Raw genomic sequence first — 27,737 nt, forward strand, 5'->3', positions numbered from 1 at the left:
TTTTGAGGCAGTTTCTGTACCTTGTTCTTGATGCATTCATACCTCTCTTCGTCAGTAAACTTTTTTTTTTTTTTTTAATTTCAACACGTTTCTAAGGATAATCAAAAATCCAGAAAAGGTGGGAGCGAGCAACCAATAATCTGGGTAATGGCCTCAGGTTTTTTGAGCTCACATTCATCTCAGCCTATTGGGATCCTGATCTTTATTTTAAAGATTGTGCCGGAAGAAATCAATGCTTCTTTTAGAAATGATAGCAAAACAAACTGACAAAACCAGTAAAAGTTCCTGGAAACATCTCTAACTTAAGAGACATGGGTAATCCATAGAGATGACCAAGCCATAATCCACAGAAGCAGGTATAGCCCATAATTAAACTCACCTGGTTCCATGGCCTCTTGCTTGCCAGCACTTATGTGATGCATAAGTGATGCACCAGGGTTTGTGTGTCTGTCTGGGAGACCTGTGCACACAGAGACCTGTGCACACATCATGTGGATAGGGGAGATACAGCAGAAGGCACCCCTCTGATCAGCAGATGGAAGGTCCAGAGTTCTGAACCCGTGGGTTTGGCATGGGGACCCGGGACTTGGCCATGAAGTCTGTCAACTCACACCTAACCTCCTGGCATCATTTTCAAGGTACCTATTTTACACCAGGTGTTGGATAAAAGCGCTGCTTCCATTGCTGTTATTGGGTCATTTTGTTGTGATAGAGCTAAAAACATATTTAAGGTCACGAAATCATATTGATTTCTCCAATAAAATAGACAGTACATAGTACTTCACTCTCCCTTTCTAAGGTGATTTTATCAATAACTGTCTACTGAATTGACATTTCATATAGTCAGTTACAAACTGGCGCTTTTAATTTCGAAACGCTTCTTGTGCAAACCCACCTCTGCTCTGCCTCCCTCGTCGCCCCTAGCCTAGGCCCCTCTGCATCTCTGCAGCTAGCTGATCGCTGCCGCCGGGAAAGGCTCCCGGCTCCCTCCAGGCCGGCAGGCGCGTAGGTCATCTCCGGGCTGCCAACCAGGCTCACAGGTTCAGGCAATGCTGGCCGAATCACTGAGCGAGTGGGAAAAGCAGAAGAGCATTTTCTCTGCCTATCCTGCCCCACTCCCCCTGGGGACCAGGATCCCGTTTTCTCTGAAGACTTAAACGCGAACCGCAAGCCCCTCCCACCCTCGTTCGCGCGCAGGAGGTGGAGACCGGAGAGAGGAAGCTGCGAGAGAAAGCGGGACGCCCGAGGCCCCGCCCCAGAGGCCTTCACGCCTTTTCCCCCCGGCGCGCGCTGCTTGCGTCACTGCAGCGCCTCTTCCTTCCCCCGCCTCCAGGTAACCCGGAAGTTGTACTTACGAGGCTGCTTTCCTTCTCCCACAATCCCTCGCGCTCTTCCTTTCCATCCCCGGCCCTGCAGGGTGAGTATGGCTGCTGAGTTTGGTCTGCAGTAATCCGGTGCCATCCTCTACTTGGATTGTGGTGACCAGGCCTGCAGGCTCTGTCCTGAGCTGGCCTGGGACCCCGCGTCCCCGGCGCACGGGAATCTACGCTGCATTTAAGGGCTCCCGGAGCCTGAGAGAGAGAGGCCAGTCTTGGGGGAACCCGAGCTGCAGGGGTTTCCGGGGCGGCGGCACCTAAGGGATACGGATAATTGGGCCGCGGGGTAGCCGGCTTGTTTACCCAGACCTGGGGCTTCAGGGACCTGGTCGGACTTTCTGTCCCCGGAAACCGTACCGAGGGCGGCTGCGTGAGGCCGTGCCGGGAGGGAGGGCTTGACTTAGGTTTGACGCACTGTCCCTGAGCGGCTTTGTCGCCTGGGTTTGTTTAGATGGCTCCCGCAAAGAAGGGCGGCGAGAAGAAGAAGGGCCGGTCCGCCATCAACGAGGTGGTGACAAGAGAATACACCATCAACATTCACAAGCGCATCCATGGAGTGTGAGTACCCCTGCGGCCTGCCGCTGGCCCTGCTGTTGGGGGCTCCCGAAATCACGGTCTGGTGGTCCCTGAATCTGTCTAGCCTGAAGGCTGGGTGGGCCAGAAATTACCCATTAATGCTGTGAAAGCTCAAGTCTATTTCCATGGACCCTGTTTCAGGTTTATAGGGTTTAAAGGGTAATACCTCAGAGGTTGATAACCTAGAAACGGAGGTAAAACGGTAAGGTTTCTGGGAGAGCCAACTTGAGGAGATATAGTGATTAAAACAGTCCACTCGTTGCTTTGTCTTTGAATAAAACCCTTGAAGGCCTGAAGGTTGTGCAGGAGGGAACGCTGTTGCGTCTAGGTCTTTGTAGTCAAGTTCACTAGTTAATTGAAGCCGGACTGGCCAAGAACAGGAACGCTGTGATGCAGTTTCTTTAGTTCCCTGATGCACACAGATGGATCCTGACACTGGGAAAGTCGTAATACCGGGAGTGAAACCGTTGTAGAGACCAGGAAAGGATGTGTCAGTGGAGTTGTTTGCTGAGAGGACACCTGGAGGTTGTGCGTTGTGCGTTGGCGATACACAGGAATATTGGGGGTGATTTCCAATGTCTGGGTTCTTGGTGTTGGTCTCTGGAGATCTGGTTGTAGTCCTTTCTTCCCTTTTCTGCATATGGTGCTCACTAGTGATACTGGAGACTGCATCTTTTCTTGAATGCTGCTGTTTGGATTCTTTTTAACAGCAAACATTGCCCTGCAAAAATTTCTTGACTGGCTTGGTCGGTGTCGGGTGTATCTGGACAGCTGATTTTGTGAGGGACCTACATGTGGCAGCCACCCCACTGGGCCTGGCACTTCTGGCCAGGTGTTGATCATGTGTGATCCAGGGAGTATTGTGTATATGGAGTCTTTCTGTTTGGGGCGTGGTGGATTCATGTGGGGAGCACATTGAGCACATCAGTGTATCTTGGGGTCTGCAGGTTCAACAGGAAACCGAAAGATCCTGCCCTCCTAGCTAGGAGGAGGAGGTAGACAAGCATCCAGAGAGAAAAGGGTGAAGAGTAAATCCTAGGATGATGTTTTACAGGCCACACAGTTAACCAGACTTTAGAAGAGTGGGTTTGAGCCATCGCGGGTGGATGAGTTTTTCAGGCATTTTTGTTACAAAAGCTCTAAGTGAAGACCTTCACAGTACTAAATGAATGGGTTGTTTTTAGTTCCTGATGGGCAACAATTGGCAGTTCTTTGTTCATTCATTTTACTCCGTAGGATTTCACATTCTAGTGTCTTTCTTGCCTCTGCAGCTGCTCCTCCTTGATCTCTGTTTCTCCTCACATCCCATCCTCTTATATTGAGTCCATAACTCGGCCCTTCTCTAACTATGCTTGGTAATAGCAACTAGTTTTAGGGCCTCGTATGTCCAGCTGCTGTTGAGATGCATAGTTTTTTAATAGGCATTTCACATTTTACATAACCCTGAACCAAACTCCCTGTGTCCATGCTGCCCCCCCACCCCACCCCACCCACTCACACACTTTCCAGTTTCCCTGCAGCCTTCCCTTTTTGTTGGCAAGGGAGCATGTCCTCTTGGGTCTGCCTTCCTTGGCCTGAGTACACTGCCTCCCACCACCAAGGAGACAAGAACTGTTTCCTTGATGGGCTCCTGGTTCCCTCCTCCACTCCAAACACCTGGAGGGTCTGCTCCCAGACCCTCCATTGGCTGGCTTCCCATCTTACCATCTTTTTTTTTTTTTTCCATCTTACCATCTTAAGAGGCCAGAGTTCTGCTATGATTCTACATGGGTTGGCCACTTACTTAATCATAGCTGACAAGTACCTGATTCAGGGCAGCAGTTTGAGCTTAGTCTTACCCACCCCCATAATGCTTTTTCTCACAGGTAGCTAAACAGGCGCCCTTCTCCTTGGATCTTGACTTCAGTATCTGTGGTCATCTTAAACATGCAGCCCCCTTCCCTAGTCCTCTCCTTTCTCTGGTTTTTTCTTTGTAGCATTTTTTTTCTGTATGGTTAAATATTTAAGTGAATGAAGTGAGCTTGTTTGATGGGTTCAAGGAGGCTGGTGAGGGGTAGAGTGGGGAGGGGGCGGATATGGTAACTGACGTGGCTCTTAACATTCACAGTCTGTTTAACTTTTGGTCTCTGCCCCACTTGGAATAGCTTTCACTTAACCAACTGATTGATCATTTTAGCCAGTAATAGAGTTCTGCTTTCTCACATTTTGTATTTAACTGAAAGCACGAAATTTAAGGAATTTATGTATCCGTTTCTAAACAGCAGGTTAATCGTGCCTGACACATGCTGAGAAATCCGTAGCATTAACTGTTGCCTTCATTTTTTGAGAGGAAATCAGTCCATCCAGGCCCCTTGTTTTTAATCATGCTGCTGCTAAGTCACTTCAGTCGTGTCCGACTCTGTGCGACCCCATGGACTGCAGCCCACCAGGCTTCTCCGTCCCTGGGATTTTCCAGGCAAGAACACTGGAGTGGGTCGCCATTTTCTTCTCCAATGCGTGAAAGTGAAGTCGCTCCGTTGTGTCCAACTCTTAGCGACCCCATGGACTGCAGCCTACCAGGCTCCTCCGTCCATGGGATTTTCCAGGCAACAGTACTGGAGTGGGATGCCATTGCCTTCTCCGTCTTTAATCATAGACCAAGTTAATAAGGGACCTTTAATTTAGTATTGAATGATTGCCAAAACCTGATGACATAGTATTTACTTCAGTGTTGTGTGCTTTGTGTTCAAGCATATTCTAACATTCTTTGATTATATATTCTCTGTGGCAGATGGTATCAGAGCTTGAGGGTATTTTTGCTTTATCAGAAAAAGAGAAAGTGTTGACCAGTGTATATATTAGCATCTTTTAAGGATCATAGACTGAATCCTTGTTCTACATTATTGAAAGTAGATTGTGCATAGAAGATTACCATTGTGTAATTGGTGGGCATGACATAGTGGTGAAGAATTGTTCCTGTGTTGTTAGAGGTTTAGTTTAGATTTGTTTTATGAAAACACGATGTATTGTGTGTTTCATTTAATTTTGTACTCAACTTCATTCACTTACTTTTGAATCTCAGGGGTTTCAAGAAGCGTGCCCCTAGGGCACTCAAAGAAATCCGGAAGTTTGCCATGAAGGAGATGGGAACCCCGGATGTGCGCATCGACACCAGGCTCAACAAAGCCGTCTGGGCCAAAGGGATCAGGTACGGAGTGTCTGGGTATGAGATAGAGTTCACCATTCCACTGAGCTATCGCACACGAGGTGTAAGAAAAAGATCACGTAGCTGTGGCTCAGGGAGTAGGGTAGCATCTGCGGGGAGGCCTTTTAACCTGGTGTTGAGCTAAGACCTGAAGGAGTCAGCAGCGTGCAGGTCAGGTAAGTGCATCACACAAAGAGAACAGACGTGACCTGGGAACAGTCAGAGTGGAGTAGACAGTGTGATTTGAGAACCGTGAGTGAGGATGGAGTTGGGCAGCAGACAGACCTTGTAGGTCATGGTGTGGAGTCTGGCTTTCTCTAGACTGAAGAGCAGTGTCCACAGTGGGGGTGGGCTACAGGCCAGAGACTCCTAGCAGTTACACAGTGCACAGAGTGGCCAACCACACACAACGCATACAAGAAATGGTGCGGCCAGGTCTCAGCGGTGCTCAGGCTGAGAAGTCCTGCTTGTAGGCAGATTTGGGGGTTACTGTAAAGGACAGTTAAGGGGCCAGGGTAGAAGTGGGACTGGAGAGTTTGAGACGAGCAGGGTGGGGGTGCTGTCTGCATCTGGGTGGTCTTTTAACATTGGGGTGGATGCAACGATAGGGACCTGAGCTTTAGCCCTGCAGTGGGCTGTCGTGGCGGGGAGTGTCTAATGAAAGAGCTGTTGGTGGGCTCCCTTGAGATGGGGAGAGGGGTGTCCCATGAACTGAGAGATGTTTTGGGTCAACAGAGGAGCAGGTGCAGTCAGCTGTGATGCTGCTGAGGAGGTTGGTGAGCCATGAGGAGGATTGTGTGCGTGAGGCCGGGAAACTGAACGTTTAACAGTCACATGTGTTCACCTAGTGCTGCTTGGGATTTAACATAGCTCCCATAGCCAACATTTACACGTGGGGCTGACATTTCTGCTGAGGTCACTGCTGTGGCAGTGGTGGCTGCCAGCTGAGACAGGTATATCCCAAGCATGCTCAATCATGTCAAACTTTTTGAGACCCCATGGACCCTGCCAGGTTCCTCTGTCCATGGGACTCTCCAAGCAAGAGTACTGGAGTGTTTTTGTATTGGGTTGCCGTCTCCACCTCCACATCCCAAGACACTGTGTCTTGTATTTTTCAGGAATGTCCCATACCGGATCCGTGTGCGCTTGTCCAGAAAACGGAATGAAGACGAAGACTCGCCAAACAAGCTCTATACTTTGGTTACCTACGTGCCCGTCACCACCTTCAAAAGTAAGGTCTACTTAATTTTTAAATCCTTGGCCCTATTATAACCAGAGTTCATTTGTTCAACAAACACTATTTACTTGTATCTCTGGATCCTTCCAGTAGGGATGTAAGTAAGAGGCATAGTTAGTAAACCTTTCTGAAGTTGTGTTATGGTGTGGGAAAATGCAAAAGGATACGGAACACGTCTGTATCTGGGTTGGGAAAGGTCATTCAGAATAATACTTGCAATAATACTTGCAATAATACTTGCCTAAGCCCTTGCAGAAAAGGTTCTTGTGTGAGCATGGGATGAGGTGTGTGTGGAAGGTGACCGGCTGTCGCTTCTTTTGCAGATCTACAGACAGTCAATGTGGATGAGAACTAATTGCTGATGGTCCAATAAAGTTATTGAACTGCCTTTGCATCTTGATTTTCCTTTTCTAGTTGGAGGTAAAGAAGGCTTGTGTATCTTATAACATTTCCCAGTTACAGGGTCATCTGGAGAGCATTTCCCAGCTGCCATGCCTGGGCCCCTTCTCCCAGGAGTTTTAAAAGACTAAACTGGTAAACTTTTGAGGGTCTTAGATTTAATGAAAGAGGTACAGTTTGTCATTCTTAGCTCCATTTGGTAATCCGATGAGGTGTTTTCACTTCTGATTTGTGCTCAGTTGTTCAGTTCTGTCTGACTCCTTGCAACCCCACCAGGCTCCTCTGTGCTTAGAATGTTCCAGGCAAGAATACTGGAGTGGGTTGCCATTTCCACATGTAGCTAAAGGTCAGAGGTAACCTTTCTTAAAAGAACAAACGTTATGTTAAATTTAGCCTGAAACCAAGGTGTTGCGGGGATTATGTTTCATCACTGATGTGGATTAAATGGCATAAAGAGGTGCCCTTTTGAAACCCTATTGATGAGGGTAGTGGGGTTGGAGGCTACCTGGAGTGTATGCTGTGAACATCATCGTGGGGGGCGGGGTGGGTCTCCAGGTATCCAGTCCAAACCTTAGACACTGAATAAGATACAGACACAAACCAAGTCAGTACAAAATTTTGTTTTTTAAAAAAACTTGGAGGCCAACATTGAAAGCGTGGTTTGTACACATTTTTTGGAAGGACACAAAGTGAATACAACCAAATACATTAACATGGTTTCAATTACCAGCATTGAAACAAAATTAGTGCAAAAAAAGCCAAATACAATTGCACAGATAGTGGCTTTCAAATCTTAAAAATGAACTCTGTCCCTCCCGTTCAAGTGAAGGATGAGTGCTTGGGCTTCTCTCAACTTGGTTAGTATCAGACATCTCTCACTTTTTTTAGCTTCCAACTGAGAACAGAACACTAGCTCTAGCACTGACAGTGTCTAAACAAATGCTGGGTGTCGCATCAGTGCCCCCCAGCCACAGTGTGTACCCAGCTTGTAAAGCCTCACAGTGAGCTAGACAAACCTGGCTTCCCGGGCTTACCACACCCAGGGACCTGGTCTCTGCTTTGGTATGGAGATGGGTCTCAGCCAACCGCTGTCCTAGGGGCTGCTCAGCTTAAGCTCAGGCTGTGACTGGCGGCTCATTTCACAAGTCTTGAGGCTGTACTGATTGAGCTTGGCGTTTTCAAGTTTGGATTTAATGTCCAGTGGCTTTTCAAAAAAGTTGACTAGTGACTGTTCAGTCAGAAGTGAGGCTAAAATATGTTCAAGGGAGACGGTCCAGTCCCCTTGTGCCTCCTCAGGAAATGCCTGGGACGCCTGAGGACTCTGCCCTGTGTCAGTCTCGGCAAACACCAAGTCCTGCTCAGAAGAGGGGGAAGGAGCCGAGGCCTGCAGCTCCTCCCCGCCTTCCTGGGAGCCGCTCCCAGAGCTGCTGCCGCGCTGCCCCACCTCCCCAATCTGCAGCAGCAGCGTCGTTACTGTGGCGATGGCTTGGTACAGGTCATTCTCTTCCGGGTCTTCGTGGAACATACTGTACAAAGTCTTACAGAACTGAATAAACTCTCTCTGGAAATGTGAGGAGGAAAAAGTCTGAATATAACTAGAATATGTTTTTTGTTTTAAAAATTTACACTTAGTTCTCTGATCAAAACCACACAGTACTTCTTGAAGCAGAAAATAATAGCTATTCTTTGTCCTTGAAGACTCACCAAGTCCAGGGGATTTCCACACACCGTGTAGACTTAAGCTGTCTTTACCTGAATAAACTCTCTCTGGAAATGTGAGGAGGAAAAAGTCTGAATATAACTAGAATATGTTTTTTGTTTTAAAAATTTACACTTAGTTCTCTGATCAAAACCACACAGTACTTCTTGAAGCAGAAAATAATAGCTATTCTTTGTCCTTGAAGACTCACCAAGTCCAGGGGATTTCCACACACCGTGTAGACTTAAGCTGTCTTTACCTGAATAAACTCTCTCTGGAAATGTGAGGAGGAAAAAGTCTGAATATAACTAGAATATGTTTTTTGTTTTAAAAATTTACACTTAGTTCTCTGATCAAAACCACACAGTACTTCTTGAAGCAGAAAATAATAGCTATTCTTTGTCCTTGAAGACTCACCAAGTCCAGGGGATTTCCACACACCGTGTAGACTTAAGCTGTCTTTACAGCAGCTATTAAAAATGTTATACCCTTCAACCCAGGAAAACAACTTGTGAGAATATATTCAGAAGCTGTGTGTAGAGATGTGTTTTATGAGGGTGCGAAGGCTAGGGTTTTTAGCAGAAAAAAGTTTGGAAACAGCCTAAATATTAGGACTGAAATAATAAAAAATTAGACTTGTTAATCTGGTGGAAATACCAACAGTGATGCCTTGTGTGCTCTCAGGCTACACACACTCCTGCCCAAATTGAGAATCTTTGTCACAGTAGAGGTGGGACTCAGCTTCCGGGTCACTCTAGGAACAGGAAAATGGTTTGAGCTACTAATTTAGCATTTAAGGTTCAAGAGGAATATCCATGATAGCTGAGGTACAACTGACACACTGAAGTTTAACATTACATCCAGAGAGTAGAATGAATGTTTGAAAGCCACTCAGAGTGGGGCAACACTGTTTCATGACCAAGAAGAAAAGTGCTAAATCCCACTCCTGGGGTCTGAACTTGAAGCCATATCAGTACACTGTAATATGTAGTCGGTGACTTTCAGGAAACTACACTTTTTATATGAAAAATTCTGTGTCCACAGTCTCCCTAATAGCTTCTACTGCTCCAGGGAATGAATCTGCATCACAACCTGGTAAATGAGTTTGATACAGAAACTGAGGATATGAAATGTGTGCTAGCACCCTGTTCTGAAGAGTGCTGAACATGTGAATAGCTGACTGGATCACAATTTAAATACTTCCTATTTAAATGTCACAATGTTTAAAATGTCTTAAAGATCCTTTGATTATAGCTTAGGAGGTAAGGTGGGAGTCCGGCTTCATTAAAAAGCTTACCACTGAACACATCACTTGCTGAAGTAGTAAATTCTCTGCACAGAATAAAGTCCATACCTGGCTCATTTTGGGCAACTCTTTCTCAGTTTTGTCTTTCTCTTTGGCCAAATCTTTAATCATCTGCTTCAGCTGTTTCTGATAATCAATTGTATCACCTTGAGACAAAGGAAAGAATACAGATTTCAGTATCTCTTCAAGAAAATAAAGAGATACCAAGGGAATATTTCATGCAAAGATGAGCACAATAAAGGGCAGAAATGGTACAGACCTAACAGAAGCAGAAGAGATTAAGAAGAGGTGGCAAAAATACACAGAAGAACTATACAAAAAAGATTTTTATTACCCAGAGAACCACGATGGTGTGACCACTCACCTAGAGCCAGACATCCTGAGATTCGAACTCAAGTGGGCCTTAGGAAGCATCACTACGAACAAAGCTAGTGGAGGGGATGGAATTCCAGTTGAGCTATTTCAGATCCTAAAAGATGATGCTGTGAAAGTGCTGCACTCAATATGTCAGCAAATTTGGAAAACTTAGTAGTGGCCACAGGACTAGAAAAGGTCAGTTTTCATCCCAATCCCAAAGGCAATGCCAAAGAATGCTCAAACTATTGCACAATTGCATCCATCTCACATGCTACCTAAGTAATGCTCAAAATTCTCCATGCCAGGCTTCAACTGTACATTAACTGTGAACTTCCAGATGTTCAAGCTGGATTTAGAAAAGGCAGAAGAACCAGAGATCAAATTGCCAACATCAGTTGGATCATTGAAAATGCAAGAGTTCCAGAAAAACATCTTTTGCTTTATTGACTACATCAAAGCCTTTCACTGAATCACAACACGGAAAACTCGTAGAGATGGGAATATCAGATCACCTGACCTGCCTCCTGAGAAATATGTATACAGGTCAAGAAGCAACAGTTAACTGGACATGGAACAACACATTGGTTCCAAATTCGGAAAGGAGTATGTCAAGGCTGTATGTTGTCACCCTGCTTTATTTAATTTATATGCAGAGTACATCATGTGAAATGCCAGGCTGGATGAAGCACAAGCTAGAAAAGATTGCTGGGAGAAATACCAATAACCTCAGATATGCAAATGACACCACCCTAAAGGCAGAAAGCAAAGAAGAACTAAAGTCCTCTTGATGAAAGTGAAAGAGGAGAGTGAAAAAGCTGGCTTAAAACTCAACATTCAAAAAATTAAGATCATGGCATCTGGTCCCATCACTTCTTGGCAAATAGATGGGGAAACAATGGAAACAGTGAGAGACTATTTTCTTGGGCTCCAAAATCACTGCAGATGGTGACTGCAGCCATGAAATTAAAAGATACTTGCTCCTTGGAAGAAAAGCTATGACTAACCTAGACAGCATATTCAAAAGCAGAGACATTACTTTGCTAACAAAGGTCTGTCTAGTCAAAAGAAACGGTTTTTCCAGTGGTCATGTATGGATGTGAGAGTTGGGACTGTAAAGAAAGCTGAGCGCCTTAGAATTGCTGCTTTTGAACTGTGGTGTTGGAGAAGACTCTTGAGAGTCCCTTGGACTGCAAGGAGATGCAACCAGTCAATCCTAAAGGAAATCAGTCCTCAATATTCACTGGAAGGACATGCTGAAGCTGAAACTCCAATACTTTAGCCACTCATTGGAAAAGACCCTGATGCTGGGAAAGACTGAAGGTGGGAGGAGAAAGGAACGAAAGGATGAGATGGTTGGATGGCATCACCAACACAATGGATATGAGTTTGAGTAAGCTCTGGGAGTTGATGATGGACAGGGAGGCCTGGTGTGCTGCAGTCCATGGGGTCGCAGAGAGTCAGACGCGACTGAGTGACTGAACTGAACTGAAGTAAATTCCATGGAAACAAAAAGAAAATGGAAAGGAGTGGTGAAGGGATGAGGGACTCCACTAAGCAAATACCACATACAAACTGAAAAGCAGAGATCAATCTCGTACAAAGGTCTTGCACAAAAAGTGGCCACAAACAGATGATGACAGCTGAGTGACCTCTTGTTACAGGACAACCCCTGCAATATTAAAGGAATAAACATGGGAGGATTGAGGGCAGTCACCCAGTACACTGCACCTTGCAAGGTTTTGGCCTCTGAAGCAGTGGTCTCAGTATCTGCTCCTAGGAGGGAGAGGAAGAGATGCTCTGCTTCCAAGAATAGCTGTGAAATCCATTCTGAAAGACTGCAGTGGTGTGCCTGGTCAGAAGAACGAAAAGAGGTACGTACCATTGGACTTGCCGAAAACCAGGGGTCTTGACGTCGACAACAGAGGGTTCTTCAGTGGTGACTGGCTGTCTCGGTCATTTTCAGTGAGTGCTTTTTAAAAATAAGAATTTTAAAAAATTGGAAAAATTATTGTGTCTTAACCAAAACTAACAGTAATTTAGCTTTTTAGGCAAGAAAACTAAAGGCTAAGCTAGAAGCCCCCAGTCTGAGGGCTGCAGGGTCCTCCCTGGTCTGAGCCCTGTGTACACCAAGAAGTCAAAAGCATCTGATACACTCATGTCTTTCCCCTGATGTCTGTAGGTACTGCAGTGACACAAATTCATAAGACACTGCCAATACTGACCTAGAAAAATGTCCATGTGGTTAAAAATTGATTTTTTCAAATTATAAGTATGTATATACATACACACATAAATTCTAGAAGTATGTAACACCTCTGGATGATTTAATTTTTTTTCAGTAATTAGCACATCATGGTATACTTAAATAACTTCTAGCTAAAACTGAAAAAAGCTTTCCTGAATTCAAAGCCTGTTATGAGTTTTCTGGAAATATACAAAACTACAATTATATCAGAACTCTAATACACTGCTGGTGTGAATATGAAATGGCATAACCATTTTGGAAAACAGTTTGGCAATTACCAAAAATTAAGTCATTAAGTTGCCATTTTTACCAAGTCCACTCCTAGGTATATATCAAAAGGAAATGACAACATTCCCACTCAGAACCTGTACACAAATGTTCACGGCAGTGTTTGTTCCAAAGAGCCAAAAAGTACAGATTGTTCACCAACTGAGCCATCAGGGAAGCCCCAAACAAACCCAACCAAGTATTCATCAATTGAAATGAACAAATTACAGCAGACCCGGCAGAGTAGCAATTCAGCTGCTGAAAGGAGGAAGCACTGATGTCACGACGTGGGTGAGCCCTGAAGACATACTAACTGAAAGCAGGCAGACACGGGGTGCATGCAGTGAGACTCCATTTACAGGAGAAGCCCAGAACAGATGTATCTGGAAGCAGGGGGCAAACGTGCGGACTGGGGACAGTAAATAAGGGTGCAGGCTCTTTAGGGGGGATAAAAATATTCTAAAATTGTGGTGATGGTTTGTAATGGGTATACTAAAAATCAGACACTATACACATCCAGTGAGTCAATTCTATGGTATGTGGATTATAAACCAATAAAGCTGTTACCAAACAAATTGTAAAAGGGACTGCAAATGAAGGGTCCTCGTTTTTTAAATGTTGAAACTTCAAAACAGCCAATCTCTGAGAATAAATAAAAGGCAAAATTCTGTTGTGATTCAACAAATAGCCACAAGATGGCACCACAGCCTTGATAAGCTACCCTCCTTCCTGCTTGCAAAGTAGGTTTCTGGGGTTCGAAAGGTGGAGGATGCTTGGGGTTGTCGTCTTTTCCATTGGTCTTTATTCACCGTCACCGCCACTCCCCACCCCCAAAGTTATTGAGTCATTTCTTTTTTCCAACTTTGCCCAAAACATATTCTACGCAGTGACACGTGAGAATCCACACGCTGAAAGTGAAAGTCACTCAGTCGTGTCCAACTCTTTGTGACCCCCTATACAGTCCATGGAATTCTCTAGGCCAGAATACTGGATTGGGTAGCCTATCCCTTCTCCAGCAGATCTTCCCAACCTGGGAATCAAACTGGGGTCTCCTGCATTGCAGGCAGATTCTTGACCAACTAGCTATCAAGGAAGCCCACTCACACTGAATAGGAGGAAAATTACAAACACTGGATAGTACTTGAGGCAGTCACCATAGAAATTGCTTCCTAGGTAACAGCCACTGGGATGTCAAGCATATACTAGATTCCTACCCTAAAAGAGCTCAGCATATCAGACAGGAGAAACGTGTACAAAAGTCACTCTAGGAGGATGCTCTCAAAAGAACTAATACACAAACACAGGAGCACAGAGAGGAGGTAGGTCAAGCATCAACAGTGACAGGGAGCCAGAAAAGGCCAGCCAACCTCAGAGCAGTGCTCGACAACCTCTCTCCCCTCCATCTCAGCATTAAGCACCTGGACCTGGACTGGACCCCAGGGCACAGTGGAGGAGGCTGGGAGCTCACTGGAAAACGCTCATCCTGTTATCTACTCTTTCAGAAATGTAAGCTACAGTGCATTAGGAAAAACAGTCCACAGAGTCTATACAATCCTCAAATGTTCTTTCAACCTTTTAAAATGAAATTATGAACTATCAATGTAATCTTGTTCTGACAGTCCAGTATACCTGTAAATCACAGTTGAGCACTATACATGGATTAAGAGACAACCCTATTAATGCTTTTTCACTGTGTCTCACTTCACATTCTGCACAAATTAAAAGTTGGATGAAGGATTTGCATTCGGTTATCTGAAACTCCTGATCTCAGATGTCTGTGTGACGGGTGGATAAGCGCACGGCTTCAACAGACAGACACCCGCACAGACGTCTCCCTGTGGCTGCAGGGACTATCATTAGTCGGGGCACACGTCCATTCCCTGAAACGCTGTCAGCACCACTGCTATCTCATCACTTTCTGAATGGGATGCTTGTGGGGGAAAAACACCAGTTCCACTGAAAGCTGCTTATCTCTGGCAGAAGAGGACACAGACTGCTTTCAACACTGTTTGGCCTTCAGATGCACTTTACACTACAGTCATCAAAGTAATACCATTTTCCAAATGAGCTTATGGTTGCTGGTGGGGAGGGATAATGAGTTTGGGATGGACATGTACACACTGCTGTATTTAAAATAGATGGCCAACAAGGGCCTACAATGTCATGTGGCAGCCTGGATGGGAAAGGAGTTTGGGGGAGAGTGGACACATGTATATGTATGGCTGAGTCCCTTTGCTGTCCACCTGAAACTATCACAACAGTGTGCTCGGCTACGCTCCAATACAAAGGAGAAAGGGAAAGACACACCTATCTGAGTGCAGAGTTCCAAAGCATAGCACGGAGAGATAAGAAAGCCTAAGTGAACAATGCAAAGAAATACAAAACAACAATAGAACGGGAAAAACTAGAGATCTCTTCAAGAAAATTAGCGATACCAAGGGAACATTTCATGCAAAATGGGCACAATAAAGGACAGAAATGGCAAGGACCTAAAAGAAGAAAAGATTAAGAAGAGGTGGCAAGAATACACAGAAGGACTGTCAGAAAAGGTCTTAATGACCCAGATAACCACAATGGTGTGGTCACTCACCTAGAGCCAGATATCCTGGAGTAGGAAGTCAAGTGGGCCTTAGGAAGCATCAGTATGAACAAAGCTAGTGGAGGAGATGGAATTCCTGAGCTATCTGAAATAGCTATTTCAAATCCTAAAAGGTGATGCTGTGAAAGTGCTGCACTCAATATGCCAGCAAATTTGGAAAACTTAGTAGTGGCCATAGGACTAGAAAAGGTAAGTTTTCATTCCAATCCCAAAGAAGGGCACTGCCAAACATTATGTTCAAACTACTGCATAATTGAACACATCTCACACCCTAGTAAAGTCATGCTCAAAATTCTAAAAGTGAGGCTTCAACTGTACGTGAACTGAGAACTTCCACATGTAAAAGCTGGATTTAGAAAAGGCAGAGGAACCAGAGGTCAAATTGCCAACATCTATTACATCATAGAAAAAGTAACAGAATTCCAGAAAAACATCTATTTCTGCCTCATTGACTACACTAAAGTCTTTGACTGTGTAGATCACAACAAACTGGAAAATTCTTAGAGAGATGGGAATACCAGACCATGTTACCTGCCTCCTGAGAAGCCTGTATGCAGGCAAGAAGCAACAGTTAGACCCAGACAGGAACAACAGACTGATTCAAAATTGGAGAAGGAATATGTCAAGGCTGTCTATTATCAACTTGTTTATTTAACTTATATACAGAGTACATCATGCAAAATGCCAGGCTGGATGAAGCACAAGCTGGAATCAAGATTGCTGGGGAAGAAATATCAATAACCACAGATAGGCAGATGACTCTAATGGCAGAAAGAGAAGAGGAACTAAAGAGTCTCTTGATGAAGGTGAAAGAGGAGAGTGAAAAAGCTGGCTTAAAACTCAACATTCAAAAAACTAAGATCATGGCATCCAGTCCCATCACTTCATGGCAAATAGATGGGGAAACAATGGAAACAGTGAGAGACTTTATTTTCTTGGTCTCCAAAATCACTGTGGAGGGTGACAGCAGCCATGACATTAAATGACACTTACTCCTTGGAAGGTAAGCTATGACAAACCTAGACAGTGTATTAAAAGGCAGAGACATCATTTGCTGACAAAGGTCTGTGTAGTCAAAACTAGTTTTTCCATTGGTCATGTATGGATGTGAGAGTTGGACCATAAAGAATGCTGAGGGCCAAAGAATTAATGTTTTGAACTGTGGTACTAGAGAAGACTCTTGAGAGTCCCTCAGATAGCAAGGAGATCAAACCAGTCAACCCTAAAGGAAATCAACCCTGAATATTCACTGACTGATGCTGAAGCTCCAATACTTTGACCATCTGATGCAAAGAGCTGACTCATTGAAAAGACGCTGATGGTGGGAAAGACTGAGGGCAGGAGGAAAAGGGGGCAACAGAGGATGAGATGCTTGGATGGCATCACCGACTCAACGGACATGAGTTTCAGGAAACTGCAGGAGATAGTGAAGGACAGGGAAGCCTGGCGTGCTGCAGTCCATGGGGTCGCAAAGAGTTGGACACAACCGAGCAACTGAACAACAACAACCAATACAAAATAAAATGTTAAATAATAATACCATTTTCCATCATATTTTCTTCTTGAAAAAGCCAAACAGTACCCCCCTCTGCCTCTCCATGGTGGCTGGAAACAGCAATCAACTTCTAACAGCACAGACTTGCATTTGGATCAATTAGGAATTCCAGTATACCCAAGTCATCAGTAGGATAGGAAGATCAACCAAACTCTCCAACTTGTGTCCCAGATATATAATCCAGAAAACCTCCTGAGCTGTGATGCATACTGAACACTCACTGGGACCACAAATCCAATCTTAGTGGCTCCTTGACAGTTTGCATAATATCAGGGGTCTTAAGCAACTAGCTTTTCTCTTTTAGAAAGTTCAGTGGAGGAGCTTCCCTGGTGGCTCAGTGGTAGAGTCTGCCTGCCAATGCAGGAGACACGAGCTCTATCCCTGATCTGGGAAAATCCCAAGTGCTGAGGAGCAACTGAGCCTGTGAGCCACAACTACTGAGCCTGTGCTCTAGAGCCCGAGAGCTGGAACTAGTGAAGCCCGAGTGCCCCACACCCTGTGCTCCGCAACAAGAGAAGCCACTGAGATGGAAGCCAGTACACTGCAGTACAGAGTAGCCCCTGCTTGCCACAACCAGAGAAAGCCCAAGCAAAACCAATGAAGACTCAGCACAGCCAGTAATAAATAATAAATAAAATTATAAGAAGTTCAATGTAATCTTTTAATTTCATAAAATGTTCCTTAGGAGGTTTTTATTCTATACTATTCATATTTTTCAAAACCCTCAAGTGATATTTTCAACTCAGGATCCCAATCCAAAGATCAGACTTGCATCTAGCCTCAGCTGTCTGTCACCAAACTGAATGAGCCTGGTATCATTTCTGATGCAGCTGGCATCAGTACTGCCCAAGTTATCAGATGTAAACTATCACTTCTGGGTCCTGTGAGAAGTTGACCTTTGCAAGTTTCCATAGTACAGCATCCATTTTCAGACTCTGAGTCTTCAGACTGACTGTCTCCAGTCTCCGGGGGAGGTTCTTGATCTTTCATGACTATAGTCATCATTTAGTTCACATATTTCCATGTTAACTGATAAGCCTTCTTCGTGTATGCCAACTGGGTCATGCCCATTAATAATCTGGTCCTTAGAGTGGTGTAACGATCCTTCAGTCCCTTGGGTTCCAACAGGTATTTGCACATATCAGCACAGTCTCAAGGGCAGGAGATTATAGATTTTATCTTCAGTATTGTTTCTTAGTATAACCAGAAGAAAAGGCTGACCAAAAAGTGAAGAACCAATATGGTGGACGTGACCTGGGTGCCACAACTTTTTTTCTTAGACAAAGAGTAGTTGTCACATGCCGTGTGTCTTGATAGTAATTTCAAACACATGATTTCCCGTTCCATACTACTACTAAGGTTGTCATCTTCAGTGAATATTCCACAAAATCTATGGTTTTATATGAGTAGTCGTCGTCGTTGTTCAGGCACTAAAGTCTCTTTGTGATCCTGTGGACAGTAGCCCCCAGGCTTCTCCGTGGGATTTTTCAGGCAAGAATACTGGAGTAGGTTGCCATTTCCTTCAGGGAATCATCCCGACCCAGAGATCAAACCCCGGTCTCCTGTATCTCCTGCACTGGCAGGTGGATTCTTTACCACTGACCTACTCAATATATATGGGAAGCCCATATATATTCATATCAGTACTTCTGGGTCTTATCTGCAGGTACTCTGGACAAAGCAGACAATGTCATGCAAAGATTTAGTGTATTTCAGTGTTGGTGGTAGAGCAGTGAGCATGGCCACCTTGCAAGATCTAGTATATTTTCAGTTGTACTGCACAGACTTCGAAAGTGGAGCCATTCTGTCAATGGACTTGAACTTCCAAGGTGCACTCTTTAATCAAGGGCAATGGTACAAAATACATTTTGCCAAGTAACAAAATGAGTCAAGTGGTCCTGAAATCTTAGCGTGCTCAGGACTTTTAGTATTAGTTTTCATACTGATATTATACTGAAATGTCTCCATGCGATTCCTGATTAGGATTTTTAAATAATAACCTCTTCAAATGGACTGTCACCATCACTGAGAAACTATTTGGACAAGAAGGTAGAACATGCAGGATCTTTGCTCTTAGTTGCAACACACAGAATCTAGTTCCTTGATAAGGGAAGTCCCATTATATGAGTGAATTTTCAATCCAGCCAACATTTTTTCATATCATGTATTTAAAAATTTATACAGATATTGATATAAACTCATTTATATAGATATTGCTGTTTTAGTCTATAATTATGCTTGAGGATTCAAATTATAATACTGATGAAACATCATTAATGAAGCATTTATAACCTCATATTTTTCTAAGATGAATTTCTGCTTTGAATCCATACTTTGTCAGTGCACATTCATGTTTTCATGTGATCTTCCAATTCTCAATGAAGTTCACTCAGGTTTTCAACATTTTAAGTCCTTTTTAAAATAACTACCTTTGAGACTTCCCTGGCAGTCCAGTGGTTAGGACTCTGTGCTTCCACTGCCGAGGGGAACAGATTTGATCCTCAGTCAGGGAACTAAGATCTGGCACTATGTGCAACGCAGCAAAATAAAACTATCTTTAATAAACAGTAAATTGGAATCATTTATAACATTTTTCTTTTTAACTTAACTTTTAAAAGACACTTATTTTTGGCTGTGCTGGGTCCTCGCTGCTGCACAGGCTTTTCTCTAGTTGTGGCGAGTTACTCTGCCACACGGGCTTCTCATTGTGGTAGCTTCTGTTGTTGCAGAGCACAGACTCCAGGTGCATGGGCTTCAGTAGCTGTGGTGTATGGGATCAGTATTCACAGTTCCCGGGCTCTAGAGCATGGGCTCAATAGTTGTGGCACAGAGGCTTAGTTATTCTGAGGCATGTAGGATCTTCCTGGAATGGGGATCAAACCCATGTCTCCTGCATTGGCAGGAGGATTCTTTACCACTGAGCCACCTAACTCAACTCCTGAAAAAAATCTTCTTTTGAACAGCAAATGCACTCTTGCATGTAAACAACCTCAGGAAGAAATCTCTACTTCTTCACCTAAAGCTGAATACAAAGACTGAAGCAGCTCCAATTTTACTTGAGTCATCATTTTGAAAACATCACTTCACATGGATCCAGAGCAGCAGGGACACCTCTGGGAGCTGCTCTGCAAGTCTGACAATGTATTCCCTGCATCCTGGAGTTCCCAGGAGGAACAGAGCCCATGCTGTCAGCTCCACTCTCAGCAGGCTCTCTTACAGGAAGCCTCCAATGCCTCATTCATTTGTCTTCATTTACCAATTCCAATACATCATTCTCAGTAGCTGGTTTTGATGCTTCTTCCTAATGGATCTAATGTTCTTCCAGGAAGTTGTCTTCTGGAAGTCCAATTAGTGCAACTAGCTGAGTAAAATGACCAATACCTACATATCGATCAATTTTTTTGCAATGAAAACTCCAGGTTTAGTCATCTTCTAGAATACTGTTCATCCCTGTATCACCTGATGTGGTATCAGATCATCTGGAATATTTCTCTTCCGTCTGTTAAACAATGTTGTTATGTACAGTGGAACCCCTATAAGACTATGAGCTGATTTTTCAGCAGAAACTGCAGGCCAGAGGGAGTGGCACAATGCTTTCCAAGTGCTAAAAGGAAAAAACTTCCAATCACGAGTATTCTACCCAGCAAGGTTGTTATTCAGAACTGAAGGGGAGATAGACCATTTCCAAACAACAGATAAAGGCCTCTACCACCGCTGAACCAGCCTTATAAGAAAGGTTAAATGGACTTCTTTAAGCTAGAAAGAAAAAGTCCTAACTAGCAACAAGAAAATATAACAGAGTCAAAATCTCACTGATAAAGGCAATATAGAGATTGCTCAACCACCTACAAAGTTAGTGAAATGGTTAAAAGAAAAAAGCAGTACAATTAAGTAAAGCATAACAGGCCAAAGGATATAAAAAAATAAAATATGTAAAACTTCACATCTGAAGTAAAATGTAGGAAGAGGGAGTAAAAATACATAATTCTTAGAATACATGTAAACTTAAGTTGCTATCAAAACTGATTGGTATAGATCTATATATAGATATCTATATCTATATCTGTATCTATAGGCTGTCATAATGAAACTTGTGATAACCACATGGCAAAAACCTACACAAAAGATGAGAAAGATATCTAAATGTAACACCACAGGTCATCAAACCACAAGGGAAGAGAGAAAAAAGGAAAAGAGAGGAACTACAACAAGCAATTAACAAGACAGAAGTACATGTCTATCAGTAATTACTTTAAATGTAAACAGACTAAATTCTCCAATAAAAAAAGACTGACTGAATGGATGAAAAAACAGGACTCATCCATATGCTGCCTACAGAAGGCCCACTCAGATAGTAGGCCGCAAGCTGAAAGTGACGGGATGGAAAAGACAGTCCCTGCAAATGAACACAGAAAGAAAGCTGGGGTGGCTATGCTTATATTACACTATGCTATGCTATGCTAAGTCACTTCAGTCGTGTCCGACTCTGTGTGACCCCATAGACGGCAGCCCACCAGGCTCCCCCGTCCCCGGGATTCTCCAGGCAAGAACACTGGAGTGGGTTGCCATTTCCTTCTCCAATGCGTGAAAGTGAAAAGTAAAAAGTGAAAGTGAAGTCGCTCAGTCGTGTCCGACTCTAGCGACCCCATGGACTGCAACCTACCAGGCTCCTCCGTCCATGGGATTTTCCAGGCAAGAGTACTGGAGTGGGGTGCCATTGCCTTCTCCGTTATATTACACTAGACAGACTGAAACAAAAGCTAGAAAGGGGTCAATCCGACAAGGAGATATAACGTGTAAGTACTGATGCACCCAGGAGAGGCACACCTAAATAAATAAGGCCAATATTAACAGACCTAAAGGGAGAAGCTGACAGCAATACAGCACTAGTTGGGGACTTTAAGACCTCACTTACATTAATGGATAGAACATCGAGACAGAAAATAAATAATGAAGCATCAGCCTTAAACCACACACATATACAACACATTCTATCCCAAAGTAGCAGAATACACATTCTCAAGTGCACAAGGAACATTCTCCAAGAAAACAAGTTTCAATACATTTAAGATGACTGAAATCATATCAAGCATTTTTTTCCAACCCCATAGTATGAAACTAGAAATCAATTACCAAACAAACAAACTGGAAAAACCACAAATTATGTCGAGGTTAAACAACCAGTAGGTCAAGAAAGATATCAAGGAGAAAATTTTAAAACTACCTTGAGACAAATGAAAATGGAAATATAACATTTCAAATTCTACAAGATACATCAAAATCAGTTCTAATGGAAATTAATAGCAATAAATGAAATAGAGATTAAAAAGACACTAGAAAAAGTCAATAAAACTAAGACCTGTTTCTTTGAAAAGATCAACAAAATTGACAAACCTTTACCTAGTCTTACCAAGAAAAAGAGAGCTCAAAGTCAGAAATGAAAGAGAAGTTACAACTGATATTACAGACAAAAGATCGTGAGAAACTCATGAACAATTATACAACAAAATGAATAACCTAGAGGAAAAGGGTAAATTCTTAGAAACATACAGTCTTCCAAAACTGAATCATGAACAAACAGGAAATCTCAACAGATCAATAGTACATGATGTATGGCAAAAACCATCACAATATTGTAAAGAAATTATCCTCCATTAAAATGAATTAATTTAAAAAGAAAAGAATATTGAGCCAGCAATTGTTGCTGAAGCTGAAGCTCCAATACTTTGGCCATCCGCTGGGAAGAGCCAACTCATTGGAAAAGACCTTGATGCTGGGAAAGATTGAGGGCAGGAGAAGGGGGTGACAGAGGATTAAATGGTTGGATGGCACCACTGACTCAATGGACATGAGTTTGAGCAAACTCCAGGAGATAATGAAGGACAGGGAAGCCTGGCACGCTACAGTCCATGGGGTCACAAATAATCAGACACGACTGAGTGACTCAACAACAACAAACAAAACCCCAGGACCAGATGGTTTCACTAGTGAATTCTACCAACATTCAAGATTTAATACCTAAACTTCTCAAACTCAAAAAAAACTGAAGAGAGAATGCTTCAAAAGTCGTTTTAAAAGGCCTGAATTACCCCCATATCAAATCCAAACAAGGATACCATAAAGAAAAAATTATAGGCCCATATCCCTGATGAAAATAGATGTAAAAACCCCAAAGTATGAGCATATCTAATTCAAACATATATTAAAAGAATTATATACCATGATCAAGTGGGATTTATTACAGGAATGTAAGGATGTATCAACATCCATAAATCAACATCAACAAAAATCAAGGATAAAAATTGTATGATTGTCTCAGTTCAGTTCAGTTGCTCAGTCGTGTCCAACTCTTTGCAACCCCATGAATTGCAGCACGCCAGGCCTGCCTGTCCATTACCAACTCCCGGAGTTCACCCAAACTCATGTCTGTTGAGTCGATGATGCTATCCAACCATCTCATCCTCTGTTGTCCCCTTCTCCTCCTGCCCCCCAATCCCTCCCAGGATCAGGGTCTTTTCCAATGAGTCAACTCTTCACATGAGGTGGCCAAAGTACTGGAGTTTCAGCTTTAGCATCAGTCCTTCCAAAGAACACCCAGGACTGATCTCCTTTAAGATGGACTGGTTGGATCTCCTTGCAGTCCAAGGGACTCTCAAGAGTCTTCTCCAACACCACAGTTCAAAAGCATCAATTCTTCGGTGCTCGGCTTTCTTCACAGTCCAACTCTCACGTCCATACATGAACACTGGAAAAACCATAGCCTTGACTAGATGGACCTTTGTTGGCAAAGTAATGTCTCTGCTTTTGAATATGCTATCTAGGTTGGTCATCACTTTCCTTCCAAGGAGTAAGCATCTTTTAATTTCATGGCTACAGTCACCATCTGCAGTGATTTGGGAGCCCCCCAAAATGAAGTCTGACACTGTTTCCACTGTTTCCCCATCTATTTGCCTTGAAATGATGGGACCAGATGCCATGGTCTTCGTTTTCTGAATGTTGAGCTTTAAGCCAACTTTTTCACTCTCCTCTTTCACTCTCATCAAGAGGCTCTTTAGTTCTTCATTTTCTGCCATAAGGGTGGTGTCATCTGCATATCTGAGGTTATTGAGATTTCTCCCGGCAATCTTGATTCCAGCTTGTGCTTCTTCCAGCATAGCGTTTCTCATGATGTACTCTGCATATAAGTTAAATAAGCAGGGTGACAATATACAGCCTTGATGTACTCCTTTTCCTTTTGGAACCAGTCTGTTGTTCCATGTCCAGTTCTAACTGTTGCTTCCTGACCTGCATACAGGTTTCTCAAGAGGCAGGTCAGGTGGTCTGGTATTCCCATCTCTTTCAGAATTTTCCACAGGTTTTTGTGATCCACACAGTCAAAGGCTTTGGCATAATCAATAAAGCAGAAATAGATGTTTTTCTGGAACTCTCTTGCTTTTTCTATGATCCAGCGGATGTTGGCAATTTGATCTCTGGTTCCTCTGCCTTTTCTAAAACCAGCTTGAACATCTAGAAGTTCACGGTTCACGTATTGCTGAAGGCTGGCTTGGAGAATTTTGATTGTCTCAACAGATGCAGAAAAAGCATGACAAAATTTAGTATACATTTATGATAAAAATTCTTAAAGTGGTTATTTAGGAAATGTTCAGTTCAATTGCTCAGCCATGTCCGACTCTTTGCAACCCCATGGACTACAACATGCCAGGCTTCCCTGTCCATCACCAACTCCTGGAGCTTACTCAAACTCATGTCTATTGAGTTGGTGATGCCATCCAACCATCTCATCCTCTGTCATCCCTTTCTCCTCCCACCTTCAGCATCAGAGTCTTTTCCAATGAGTCAGCTCTTCGCATCAGGTGGCCAAAGTACTGGAGTTTCAGCTTCAGCATCAGTCCTTCCAGTGAATATTCAGGACTGATTTCCTTTAGGATGGACTGGTTTGATCTCCTTGCTGTCCAAGGGACTCTCAAGAGTCTTCTCCAACACCACAGTTCAAAAGCATCAACTCTTCAGGGTTCAGCTTTCTTTATAGTCCAACTCTCACATCCATACATGACCACCGGAAAAACCAAAGCTTTGACTAGACGGACCTTTGTTGGCAAAGTAATGCCTCTGCTTTTTAATATGCTGTCTAGGTTGGTCATAACTTTTCTTCCAAGAAGCAAGCGTCTTAATTTCATGGCTGCAGTCACCATCTGCAGTGATTTTGGTAATGCACCTCAATGTAATAAAGGCCATATGACAAATACAGCTAACATCATACTCAGTGGTGAAAAGCTAAAAGCCATTTCCTCTAAGATCAGGAACAAAACAAGGATGCCTACTTTTGCCCACTTTTATTCAACACACTACTGGAAGTGTTTGCCAGACAAATAGGCAGGAACAGGAAATGAAAGGCATCCATGTTGGGAAGGAAGAAGTAAAACTGTCACTATCTGTAGATGACGTGACACCATATGTAGAAAATCTTAAGTGAAAGTGAAAGCTGCTCAATCGTGTCCAACTCTTTGCAGCCCCATAGACTATACAGTCCATGGAATTCTATGGTCCAGAATACTGGAGTGGGTAGCCTTTCCCTTCTCCAGGCCGTCTTCCCAACCCAGGGATCAAACCCAGGTCTCCCGCAATACAGGCGGATTCTTAACCATCTGAGCCACAAGGGAAGCAGATGACATGATACCATATGTAGAAAACCTTAAAGGTTCCACTAAAACACTCTTGGTATATATGAATTCAGTAAAGTTGCACACACGCATACATACACACAACAGAATACTACTCAGCCAGAAAAAGGAAGAAAATCTTATCATTTGCAACAATATAGATGGACCTTGAGGGCATTATGCTAAGCAAATAAGTCAGAGAAAGACAAATATTATACAGTTTCAGTTATATGTGCAATCTAAAAAATGAAACAAATAAAACTCCTTGATACAGAGGTCAGATGGTTATCAGAAGAGAAAGTGGTTGAGAGGTGGGCAAAACAGGTGAAGGAGGTCAATTTTATGGTGACAAATGGTAACGAGATTTACTGTGGTGATCACTTTGTGGTGTATACAAAGACTGAACCATTATGTTTTACACCTGAAACTAAATACAATATTATATACCAGTTTTGCCTCATTGGAAACAACAAGACAAAACAGTAAGCTACAATAACCATCTATAGAGGCAACCAAGGTTTGTTTCCCCCACATCCCACAGGCTGGTGGTTCTTGAAGTGTGGTCCTCAGACCCAGTGAATCAGAACAGGTAGGCCAGGCATCCTGTGTTGTAACAGGCTGCCCAAATGATTCTGATGCACACTCGGGTTTGGGAACCCCTGCCACAGGCCACACAACATGGTACGTCAAACCTGTCATCAGCCCCTCCAAACTAGAAATGTCTTGCCTCAAGTTTAAATACGTTTAAAAAGAGAAGAACCTCAAGGTCATGCTCAAAGTTGATCCAGGTCAAGGCACAACAGAGCCTCATTTTCTACTTAGAATTTCTTACCTGGAGGGATATGAAGCCGATATAACAGTTTAATTTTCTCATTCATTTCTCCATTATACATAATATCTGCAAAATTAAAGGAGAGAGAGAGAGACTGAGCAGAGGCAAATGGTTCAAATCCAGGTGTCAGGACACAGTCAGTGTAGAGAGAACGTAGTGAGGCAGTGTTTGTTGACCTGACACTTCATCTCCCACCTCTCCAGACACAGTGTGTGTGGAAAGAAAATGTGAGAAGAGCTGCAAGATAACCTTGGGAATCTTATCTGGCCTCACAGCTTCAGAAAGATTTTAATTTTAGCTGCAAGAGTTAGGAACGTGGGTAGTGGGAAGGACAAATGAGGTGAGGATTAACATACACACCACTATGTGTAAAATAAACAACCAGTAAGGACCTATTGTATAGTTCCTTGTATTACAAGGAACTATAATCAATATTGGGTAATAATCTATAGGGGAAAAGAATCTGAAAAATATACATATATATATATACACACATACATATATGACTTGTACAACTGAATCTCTGTGCTGTATATCTGAAATTTATACAATATTATAAATCAAATACACTTCAATTAAAAAGTGTGTGTTTGTTTTTTTAAATGAGTTAGGAAGGTGTCTCCTAACAACCCATCACCACACCCTGGGTGCCCAGAAGCACATGGTCAATGACCTTTAATGTTGAGCACCTGGGCTCCCCTCCCCACCGTGACCCTTAGGAAGCATAAGAGGGGTCATGAGAGGAGCCTGCAGAGGGCTTTCTAAAGTCCCCAAACCACATCGGGCGAGTCACAGATCTATTTCATTGAGTGGATGTGCCTGCTTCACTATCCCTTTGTCTTGTGTTCACAGATTCACATCCCGTATGAACTCACTGAAGAAAAGACCCACAGAGTCATACCGAGGCAGCTCACGAATGCTTTGAATTCGATAAGGTGGTCCATGTTTTCGTCCAGAAGCCTGAAAGTCCTTTCTGCGAGGATTTCCGTGTGGGCCCCGCAGGTCCACGGCGAGACGAGCTGGAACAGGCGTGCAAACTGCTGGGCGTCTATGCGGTACTGCTCTGCGTAGGGCCTGCTGGGGTCGTGGCGTGGGGCCATGGGCCGAGGCTGCTCCCAGTAGCAGCTCATCATATGTTCTCTCTACCAGGAAGGAGAGGGGCCTGTAAGGGGCAGTGGCTCCCCAGGGAGGCCACACAAGTGAAGGCCAAAGCCAGCCTGGCCTTCTCTCCTAGCTTGCTTTGCAAAATTATTAAGCAGCAAATAAGCACCATTATAACACAAAAAATGAAAAAACTAACCGTGTCATCGCTCCAACCAGACATGTAAAAGTTTTCCCTTATTACCCTGTAGTCCTTGCCTACATGCATATGTAATTTTGACATTTTTAAAATTAAGGTTTCTTTTTTTCACTGTAGCTAAATATACTTAATCAAATTTACCGTT

The 27,737-nt window shown here is 43.4% G+C and overlaps 2 protein-coding genes across 4 annotated transcripts in view; one reads left to right on the plus strand and one right to left on the minus strand.

Annotated features, from left to right (window-relative positions):
* The first annotated feature begins 1,325 nt into the window (after positions 1–1,325).
* RPL31 (ribosomal protein L31) lies at positions 1,326–6,761 on the plus strand. Its single transcript, XM_010829648.1, has 5 exons — positions 1,326–1,417; positions 1,828–1,934; positions 5,014–5,139; positions 6,255–6,367; positions 6,697–6,761. Exons 2-5 carry the CDS (start codon positions 1,828–1,830, stop codon positions 6,726–6,728), a joined length of 378 nt encoding a protein of 125 aa, XP_010827950.1. The 5' UTR covers positions 1,326–1,417; the 3' UTR covers positions 6,729–6,761.
* Positions 6,762–7,377: 616 nt separating this feature from the next.
* Positions 7,378–27,737, minus strand: part of TBC1D8 (TBC1 domain family, member 8 (with GRAM domain)) — a 91,650-nt gene continuing 71,290 nt past the window's right edge. For 2 of the 3 annotated variants that reach the window (XM_010829650.1, XM_010829649.1), the window contains exons 15-19: positions 27,194–27,434; positions 26,293–26,358; positions 12,014–12,103; positions 9,826–9,923; positions 7,378–8,333 (exon numbers count right to left, since the gene is read on the minus strand). In XM_010829650.1, coding sequence (XP_010827952.1) covers positions 7,866–8,333; positions 9,826–9,923; positions 12,014–12,103; positions 26,293–26,358; positions 27,194–27,434 — 963 coding nt within the window. In that variant the 3' untranslated portion in view covers positions 7,378–7,865. The other variant, XM_010829651.1, reaches the window with a different exon arrangement.

Source organism: Bison bison, unplaced genomic scaffold (genome assembly GCF_000754665.1).
Source record: "Bison bison bison isolate TAMUID 2011002044 unplaced genomic scaffold, Bison_UMD1.0 scf7180017864508, whole genome shotgun sequence".
Classification (NCBI taxonomy): Eukaryota; Metazoa; Chordata; class Mammalia; order Artiodactyla; family Bovidae; genus Bison; species Bison bison.